Genomic DNA, 10759 nt, shown 5'->3' on the forward strand with positions numbered 1-10759 from the left:
TTCACTTATAGTTAACCAACCAGAGTCTGCCATGGTTTCTTTAAGCCAATCACATCGTTGCTGTCAAACTTTAAAATTGATTTCCTTTCTGCTGCTGTCAGTTGTCATTCAGAACTGTAAAATATGACCCATTATGTGTTGTTAGAGGAGAGGAAAAGATGAAAAGTCATCTCCTGTTAATTTGCTCATTTTTAATTTCAAAGCAAACAAAAGGACGTCTTTTGTAAAATGTGTCTTGAGAATTCTGTTAAGCGACTAATAAACAGGCGGTGAAAGATTCAAATAAACTTTATTTGTTCAGTTTTAACTCTTCATGGACATATTAATACACACATTAATACACACATTACACAGTTATCATAACCGATAACACCACGATCATCAGAGCATCTCGTCTATGAAATAAATGTTAGATGACAGATGAGACAGGAAGTATTCTACACTCTTTTACCAAAAGCAAGACTTTTACATATGATGCGTATTTTGGACATTTTCAGTCCGTACAGTAAAGGGTTAAAGAGCGGTTGGCATGTAAGCCAGTATAAGGATAAAAAAATACGCAACATGTTAGGAACACCGTTCATATTAAATCTGCTCTGAACTATTTCAAAGAAAGCTCCAAAGGAAAAGTTGAGCAGAGAAGCGAGATGAGGTGTGCAGGTACTGACAGCTTTCTGTCTGGTCTGTTTAGAACCAGAGAAACAAACTCTAAGAATCTTCATATAAGAGTAAATAATTAAAATGATAAGACCTAAGATTACTGTAAACAAGTAAACGAGTCCATAGACATTATTGACCGTTGTGTCATAACAGGCCAGTTTAACAACGGAGTAGTTGTCACAGTACACTTTGTTAATGATGTTTCCACACAGCTGTAAAGGGAAAGTTAAAGAAATCATGACAACAGTGACGAGTGCATTATACAGCCACACAAACACAGTGAGGATGGCAACCTTTCTGGAAGTCATATGTTCATTATAATGTAGAGGATAACAGATAGCAAGATATCGATCATAAGACATGACCCCTAAAGTGAACAGTTCTACACTTCCATAAAAATGAACACAGAAGATCTGCAGGAAACAAAGTGGAGCAGAAACAGTGTGAACGTCAGAGAGGATCTGAACCAGAAGGAATGGAAACAACCCTGTACTACCATACAGTTCATTTACAAACAGGCTGCACAGAAAAAGGTACATAGGTTCATGTAAGCTTCTGTTCATACAGATAACAGCAATCAGCAAAACATTGGTGCAAACTATTAGCACATGTAAAGACATGGCAATTATGAAAAACAAGTATTTAAAAACCCCGGTGTCAAAGTAGGCGACAAATGCAAAATGTGAAACCTGAGTAGAGTTGATCATGATCCTTTATGTGATTCATTGAGCATCAGATTACTATGAAGTGGATGAACTATTCATAATTAGGTGACATTTATTCATAGATTTGTATATATTTAGTTTTCACTTTAAACTCGTGAAGCTAAAGCATTAATCTGAAAAACAGAATTCATATCCATGACATAAAACAGATTCATTCTTCTCTATGAAAACAAATAGTATACTCAAACTCACCATTCCCCTTTATGAAATCTATATTAATATATAATATAAAGATACTGAGTCCCTCCTCACCGGCTGAAACTCTGCTTCTGCTTCTTTTAACCCTTTCAGTTGATGCTCACAGCAGCAGCCTGACGTCATTATTAAAGGATGTCCATGATTCCTGCGGTCCATTACAAAGCTTTCTTTTGCATATATATATATATACATATATATATATCCTCAGTAGGATTCCGTAAGTTTTGGGGTCGAGTCCAAAAGACAAGGTAGAAGTCAGAAAGTAGAGAGGCAGCACTAACAAACAATTGTCTAATAACAATCCAATATATACACTGTGCAATATCAGTAATCTGTGCTTTATCTGTCCGTTTATGTCATATATTAGTTATTGTTTTTTTTTGTTTAGTTTTCTTTTACTTATTTATTATACTTGTTTTGATCTTGTTTTTCTACTCATGTCTCTTATCTGTTTGTTTGCACTTTCCACTCTGCTGCTGTAATCCTGAAATTTCCTCTGCTGTGGGACTAATAAAGGATTATCTTATCATATCATATCTCATCTCATCTCATCTCATCTCTTATATCATATCTTATCATATCTTATCATATCATATCATATCATATCATATCATATCTTGTCTTGTCTTATCTTATCTTATCTTATCTTATCTTGTCTTGTCTTATCTTATCTTATCTTATCTTATCATATCTTATCATATCTTGTCTTATCTTATCTTATCTTATCTTATCATATCATATCTTATCTTATCTTATCTTATCTCATCTCATCTCATCTCATCTCTTATCATATCTTATCATATCTTGTCTTATCTTATCTTATCTTATCATATCATATCTCATCTCATCTCATCTCATCTCTTATCATATCTTATCATATCATATCATATCTTATCTTGTCTTATCTTATATCATATCTTGTCTTATCTTATCTTATCATATCTTATCTTTGACTAGATGCACACTGACAGTGAGCGATTACATTACAGTCGTTTAGCGGCGGCTGGTTGCAGCGTTCTGCCTCAATACTTCACCAGTTTAAAACATTGTTGTTCCACTTAGACACAAAGATGAAACTAACATGAAACCCCCATGAAAGCATTAACAGCAACATTTTTTGGGGGGGGGGTCTCTGAAAAAACCCTGCAATGTTCACTAAAATGTCTTTTAAAAGCTTACTGCATCCAGCAGAATCCAATAATCAAATGGCAACACATGTATTTCTGGTCAGGCCTTATTGTTGTAAATGTTCTGCAATGCAAATGTTGTGTAGTTCAGCAAACCTAAAGTTATCCTGTACTCCGTGAAAATGAAGTGAATATCATGATAACGTTCAGTTTAAATACGGACTCAGTACATATCATGTCGGGGAAATTGGTCAAATATGTCTCTTTTAAGGTAAAATGGAATATATTTCAGTCTGTAGCCTTTGTGACTGTTTTGTGATGGAACTGCTGTGCATGAGGGGGGAAATCATACAGTGATACACACGTGTGTGTGTTTTCATCCATGAAATCTTGTATATTGAGTCTGTTTCAGACTTTAGCGTAACACAGGATATTTTGGGTTTAGTTACCATTTAAGTCCCCCGGGCACCGACAGCTTTCTACAGTTAGCTTTCTTGAACTTAATGGACACAGAGAAAAGTAGGACCCTGTACTTGTGGTCGGGAAATCAGTTTTCAACAGGTCACAGGTAGCAGAGCTCCTTCTACAGACGGATTTCCATCAAATGTGAATTGTCCGTTTATGTATTTATTGAATCTGACTCTTGAAAATGACTCATTTAATAAATTAATTTATTTTCACTGAATTGAGAAAATCTGTTAGCTGTCAGACAAGGTTACATTTTACCCCCAAAGAGAAGACTTCTACATATGATGCGTATCTTGGACATTTTCAGTCCGTACAGTAAAGGATTTAAGAGAGGTTGGCATATAAGCCAGTATAAGGACAAAAAAATGCGCAACATATTCGGTAAATATTTCATATTAAACCTGCTCTGCACCATTTCAAAGAAAGCCCCACAGAAAAAGTTGATCAGAGAAGCGAGGTGAGGTGTGCAGGTACTGACAGCTTTCTGTCTGGTCTGTTTAGAGCCAGAGAAACAAACTGTAAGAATCCTCATGTAAGAGTAAAGAATTACAATTATAAGACCTAAGATTACTGTAAACAAGTGAGAAAGTCCAAATATGTTATTAACTGTTGTATCAGAACATGCTAGTTTGACTACATAATAGTTGTCACAGTACACTTTGTTAATAATATTACTACAAAGCTGTAAAGGAACAGTCAGACCAGCAATAAATAAAGTATTGATAAGAAAAGGATATAACCATATTAGAGCAGTAAGCACAGCAATCTTATTGTAAGTCATACGTGTGTGATAGTGTAGAGGATAACAGATAGCAAGATATCTGTCATAAGACATGATGGCTAAGGTTAAAAATTCTACACCTCCATAGGAGTACAAACAGAAGATCTGCAGGAAACAAAGTGGAGCAGAAACAGTGTGAACGTCAGAGAGGATCTGAACCAGAAGGAATGGAAACAACCCTGTACTACCATACAGTTCATTTACAAACAGGCTGCACAGAAAAAGGTACATAGGTTCATGTAAGCTTCTGTTCATACAGATAACAGCAATCAGCAAAACATTGGAACAAATAATTAAAATATAAAAAGTCAGAATAATCAGGAAATATAAGTATTTAAAAATCCTGGTGTCAAAGTAGGCACTAAATGTAAAATATGAAACCTGTGTTGAGTTTATCATCATCCTCGTTTTTACAGTTATTATGAAACACTTTCTCACAGCTTTGTGAAAGTTTAACAGGTTTAAATGCATAACAGAGAAATAAATCATCAATACTATATAAACACACCTCAGTGTATAAACACCAACCAGATTAATCTGAATGAAAACAAATATCACAAATCCAGCACGGTTACATTACTTTTTTAAAGTCAGAGAAACATAGACTGAGTCATTGGATGACCTCACATTGATCTGCTCACCTGTTAAAGTCACACTGACTCACTCCAAACTGAGATCAGACACCCATTCTCCATCTTTAAACCTTTTCAAGTCGGGGTCGCCCACAGTCAACATAATTATCAGACTACACCCTGATTGTTACTGGTTCCTTTTTTTCCATTACATCTTTTATACATTTTATCATGTAAAAATTATACATAGATACAATACACGATTCATGCATGGTTAAAAACAGTACAGTGCAGAGAAACAAATATCAAAGACACAAATTTTAATGTGCAGTTTAATAAAAAACAATATCTAAATATTTGACGATTATTAATAACAATTATAAATCATAAACCCATAAATCTGTATAAAAAGAATGATAGTACTCAGCTTCTGTGATAAGACATCATTAATATAAATAAGATAATTGAACTGTAGATTCAATTAATAGAGAAAACGTCTACATTTGATATAAATCAATTAATTCTCAATCTCAGGGCTGCTACGGAGTTCTTGTCATGGTGTACAGGGACCTATTATTTAATATACACCGACATCAAATGATAAGTTCTTTATAAATGCAATATTTATTGTACTAAATACATAACTAAGCTAATGAAGATAACATCAATAAACAATAAAATAAACAAAAGAAATGAAAAGAAATACGATGAAGACTAAACTGAATAACAATGACCCACAAATAAATGAAAAGGATTTCATGACCAGGTAAAATCAGTGACTCATATCATTGATTTATGTCTATCAATGAAACTCGTCAATTAATGGTTTTATATTCAATTTGTATGCAAGTTCAAAAGATTTATGCACCATTCAGCAGTTGATAGTTTGAGCAGCAAGATTGTGATTTTATTTTGTAATTTAAATATAATTAAGATCTTTAGGTCTAAAGCTAATTGATCTGTTTTATTAATATATGAAGATTTTATTATCTGACTTCAATTTATTTGGCCTAGAATCTTCAAACTCATTTACATCTGGAAAATGTTGTCACAGTTGTTGTGTGGACCCATGAGCAGTACGACGAGGAGACAGATAAAGTTCTGGAGCTTTATTTGAAGCTGAGAACACAGCAGACAGACACGCAGGATATGACTCACAGTGGGAAACAGGCAAGGGATCAGGCAGACGGAAACCAGAGGAAGCTGAGGCTAATCTCGTGGTCGGGGACAGAAGGCTGAGATGTTGACCGGGGCACAGGCAAGGCAGGGAAGTCCAGGCAGGCAGGGTCGGCAACGGGAAATCAGTCCACGGGAAATTGCTGGAAAGTGTAGCATGAAAACAACGAACGATCTGGCAGCGAGTGTGTGAATGAGTGGGGCATTTATACTGCAGGGTGTAGGTGCAGCAGAGTGAGCAGGTGAGAGGGATTGTGCTGATGAGGTGGGTGTGGCAGACAGGTGCACTGTATGAAGCTGATTAGATGAGTGAGGGAGAGTGTGGCGAGAGAGAGGGGGCTGGGCTGTGAGCTGGAAGTGGAACTGGGAGTGGCCGGAGTGAACTGAGAGAGAGTGACAGGCAGGTGAACAGAGTGAGCCAATTAGGTGAGTGAGACAGAGTGACAGGGAGTATGGAACTACTGACAGTATGGAGGAAGAACTGTGTCAAACCCCCCTCAAGGGGACGGCTCCTGAAGTCCCCAAAAAGTCCAAAGGAACATATATCGGGTGGGCGGTGGGGGCCCGGAGGAGGGCTAGAACTCCTCCGAGGCCGCAGAGTCAGAATCCTTGAAGGCTGAGGCAAAGCGGAGAGGCATCCTCTCTGGAGGTCGGGCGAGAGGCTCTGGAGACTGGGGCTCTGGAGACTGGGGCTCTGGAGACTGAGGCAAGGTCTCTCGAGACTGGGGCTCTTGAGGCAAGGTCTCTCGAACCTGGGGCTCTGGCGGCAAGGTCTCTCAGACCTGGGGCTCTGGCGGCAAGGCGGGAACAGGAGCAGGGGAACGCTGCGACCCAGCGGGAACAGGAGCAGGGGACGCTGCGACCCAGCGGGAACAGGAGCAGGGGGACGCTGCGACCCAGCAGGAACAGGAGCAGGGGGACGCTGTGACCCAGCGGAAGCAGGTGGACGCTGCAGCCCAGCCGGGACGGGACCCGGGGAAGGCTGCGGCCCAGCCAGGACTGGAGTCGGCCGGAGCACCGACGGGATGGGCGGTGGCCGGGCGCCGACGGAACAGGAGTCGGACGGGGCGCCGACGGAACAGGAGTCGGATGGGGCGCCGATGAGTCAAGAGTCGCAGGAGTCGGCAGGGGCTTCGATGGGTCAGGAGTCAGCCGGGGCGGCGACGGGACAAGAGTTGGCCGGAACGCCGACGGTACCGGATTCAGCCGGGCGCCGACGGGTCAGGAGTCGGCAGGGGCGCCGACGGGTCAGGATTCGGCCGGGGTGCCGGCGGGTCAGGAGTTGGCCGGAACGCCGACGGTACAGGAGTCGGCCGGAACACCGACGGGTCAGGAGTCTGCCGGGGTGCCGACGGGTGCAGTATGGAGGAAGAACTGTGTCAAATGTACTATTTTCACCCGACGTTCTTATGGTAAAGCTGTACGAAGCGACTGTGGCTCAATGGTATAGCGGGTGTTAAAGGGCTTTGAGTGGTCGTAGGATTATAAAAGCACTATACAAGTACATGTCCATTTGCCATCTACCATTACGATCTTTGTTCTAGTTGGATGCATGTTGAAAACTGTTCTTCCTCATCTCCATCTCTCTCTCTCTCTCTCTCTTAGCAGGATGCTGGATCCTCCCCCCTTTGTATGGGGGTCATCAGGGCATCTTTGCCAGTTTCTTTCTCTCAGAACGCCAACGGAACAGGAGTCGGTCGGAGCAGCGACAGAACAGGAGTCGGTCGGAGCGGCGACGGGTCAGGAGGTGCAGGTGTCGGCCGGAGCGGCGACGGGTCAGGAGGTGCAGGAGTCGGCCGGAGCACCGACGAGTCAAGAGTCGCAGGAGTCGGCAGGGGCGCTACTGGAAAAATTCTTCAGCACATTGGTGCATCGCAAGTCGGAGTTGCACGGCACATTAGATGACACAAGATGGCCATAGTCGACGATTCAGGAACAAAAGGCCAGAGAAGAGGCAGAACCAGCAGAGTCACGAGGGAGAGATCCGATACGCAGGATTCAAAGTTCTCAATCATATTTGTGATCATTTAGAAACCAGTTGAAGGAAGGCACTTCTTCAGGTTCATGCTTCTCAGACCGGCTAGATGTCCTCTCAGCCTGTGAAGATGTTTCCGCTTCGAGTGGGTCGAGCCGATGGACAGAACTGCCCCCCAAGGTCATAAAACCTAGTAGGGTCAGCCTTACCAAAGGTCTTATGGTTTATTAATTGGGTCGGTCAAGATTGACCCCAAATCCGAATCTTTCCAGACACATGGTAAATTGAGAGTTCAACCATTAAGTGAGCTATAGGTTCCCGAGAGCAGTCTCTGGACGAATTTCATTAGTTCAGATTGTGTCATTGTTGTTATTATCACATTTCAATTTCAGCATCTTTCTGTCGATGTTCGCTACAGGACTGAAAGAAACATTCATCTCCTCATTCAGCCAATTAGAAGCTGCTTTTAGCCTTATGCCTCGTTCACACTACACAACTTTAGCCCTGATTTTCTGCTCGCCGACAATTTTTGAAACTCCCGGGCAAAAGCCACTAATCAGAGGCAAATGAGTGTCAGCTCGGTGCTTGCATTCTGGCGCTCCAGTGCTATGTGTGAACTGTTCAAAGATGTGAGCCAGGGCATTGTAGACAAATACCAGATATTTTGTCGCGTGTGACCCCCTGTCGTAGGTCAGTCAGTCAGTCGGCCAGAACGCCGACGGAACAGGAGTCGGTCGGAGCGGGGACGGGTCAGGAGGTGCAGGTGTCGGCCGGAGCGGCGACGGGTCAGGAGGTGCAGGAGTCGGCCGGAGCGCCGACGAGTCAAGAGTTGCAGGAGTCGGCAGGGGCGGCGATGGGTCAGGAGTCGGCCGGGGCGCCGACGGGTCAGGAGTCGGCCGGAACGCCGACGGGTCAGGAGTCGGCCGGAACGCCGACGGGTCAGGAGTCGGCCGGAACGCCGACGGTACCGGAGTCGGCCGGGCGCCGACGGGTCAGGATTCGGCCGGGTCGCCGGCGCCGGTCAGGAGTTGGCCGGAACGCCGACGGTACAGGAGTTGGCCGGAACGCCGACGGGTCAGGAGTCTGCCGGGGTGCCGACGGGTGCAGTATGGAGGAAGAACTGTGTCAAATGTACTATTTTCACCCGACGTTCTTATGGTAAAGCTGCACGAAGCGACTGTGGCTCAATGGTATAGCGGGTGTTAAAGGGCTTTGAGTGGTCGTAGGATTATAAAAGCACGATACAAGTACATGTCCATTTGCCATCTACCATTACGATCTTTGTTCTTTGTTCCAATCTTTTGCTGATTGCTGTTATCTGTATGAACAGAAGCTTACATGAACCTATGTACCTTTTTCTGTGCAGCCTGTTTGTAAATGAACTGTATGGTAGTACAGGGGTGTTTCCATTCCTTCTGGTTCAGATCCTCTCTGACGTTCACACTGTTTCTGCTCCACTTTGTTTCCTGCAGAATTTTATTCTATACTGTTATGGAGGTGTAGAATATTTTAACTTAGCCATCATGGCTTATGACCGATACCTTGCTATTTGTTTCCCTCTGCAATATAACACACGTATGACATTTAACAAGATTACTGTGCTTATTGCTGTAACATGGCTTTGCCCTTTACTACTGTGTGTTGTGATGACATCCCTGAGTAGCTCCTTACAGTTGTGTGGGACCATCATTGAGAAAGTGTACTGTGACAACTACTCCATTGTCAAACTAGCCTGTTATGACACGACGGTTAATAACATCTATGGACTCGTTGTTACTATACTCTCGATCTTTTGCTCTCTAATTCTAATCATTTACACTTACATGAAGATTCTTAGAGTTTGTTTCTCTGGCTCTAAACAGACCAGACAGAAAGCTATCAGTACCTGCACACCTCACCTCGCTTCTCTGCTTAACTTTTCATGTGGGGCTTGCTTTGAAATAATACAGAGCAGATTTAATATGAACAATCTACCCATTACTTTGAGAATTTTGCTATCAATATACTGGCTTACATGCCAACCAGTTTTCAACCCTTTGCTGTATGGTCTAAATATGTCCAAAATCCGCATCATATGTAAAAGTCTTGTCTTTGCTAAAATGTAGACCTCTTATGTCAGGGACACCCAGCAGGTTTCAGTGTTTCCCAGAAATTGAGAATGCATTTGTAGATTTTTAATGTGTAAAGTATGAAAATTGAAATTCAGCTGCACGACTGCTGTGAATTCACAAGCTACCCTTTGATTAAATATATTAGTATTGGAGGAACCTTTCAAATTAAGGCACATTTTCTTATCATGCTGTTATGAAATGCATTTCTCCCAAAGATGTATGAAAAGAGCAATAGAAATACGTGAAATGTGTTTTTAATAAAAGCAAAGATGTTTTTGATGAGCTGCAAATGGAGTAAATAATTGAATAAGGTCATCCGAACACTGTACCACAAGAGATGATGCAATTAGAAGGTCATTAGTACTTTCCACCAGGGCTGTCTCTGTGCTATGATGCACTCTAAATCCCGACTGAAAATCCTCAAATAACCTATTGTTATATAGAAAGTCACACAGCTGATTTACGACTGCTTTCTCGAGGATCTTAGAGAGGAACGGAAGGTTATATATAGTCTATAGTTAGATATAGGTCTATAGTTATATATAGTCTATAGTTAGATATAGGTCTAAGGTTAGATATAGGTCTAAGGTTAGATATAGGTCTATAGTTAGATATAGTCTATAGTTAGATATAGTCTATAGTTAGATATAGGTCTATAGTTAGATATAGGTCTATAGTTAGATATAGGTCTATAGTTAGATATAGGTCTATAGTTAGATATAGTCTATAGTTAGATATAGTCTATAGTTAGATATAGGTCTATAGTTAGATATAGGTCTATAGTTAGATATAGGTCTATAGTTAGATATAGTCTATAGTTAGATATAGGTCTATAGTTAGATATATGTGGGGCCCACAGTAATGTTGGACATGACACCCCCATATTCTGATGTATTTATTATTTTTGCTTTTGTTTGCTGATTGATTTGTTGGTCATCACCTAGATATGTGTTCTACCTGCATATA

General features: G+C 41.5%; 3 protein-coding genes across 3 annotated transcripts; 1 reads left to right on the forward strand and 2 right to left on the reverse strand.

Annotated features, from left to right (window-relative positions):
- Window positions 1-437: 437 nt before the first annotated feature.
- Window positions 438-1367, reverse strand: LOC129091199 (olfactory receptor 142-like). Its single transcript, XM_054598722.1, has one exon. It carries the CDS (start codon window positions 1365-1367, stop codon window positions 438-440), a length of 930 nt encoding a protein of 309 aa, XP_054454697.1.
- A 769-nt stretch (window positions 1368-2136) lies between these two features.
- On the forward strand, window positions 2137-9787 carry LOC129089247 (olfactory receptor 6N2-like; the record flags this gene model as incomplete). Its single annotated transcript, XM_054596641.1, has 2 exons — window positions 2137-2233; window positions 8964-9787. Coding segments are annotated over 2 exons (921 nt in total), but the record flags the coding sequence as incomplete, so codon positions are not given.
- LOC129089077 (olfactory receptor 142-like) lies at window positions 3426-4361 on the reverse strand. Its single transcript, XM_054596418.1, has one exon. It carries the CDS (start codon window positions 4359-4361, stop codon window positions 3426-3428), a length of 936 nt encoding a protein of 311 aa, XP_054452393.1.
- Window positions 9788-10759: the final 972 nt, after the last annotated feature.

Source organism: Anoplopoma fimbria, chromosome 1 (genome assembly GCF_027596085.1).
Source record: "Anoplopoma fimbria isolate UVic2021 breed Golden Eagle Sablefish chromosome 1, Afim_UVic_2022, whole genome shotgun sequence".
Classification (NCBI taxonomy): domain Eukaryota; kingdom Metazoa; phylum Chordata; class Actinopteri; order Perciformes; family Anoplopomatidae; genus Anoplopoma; species Anoplopoma fimbria.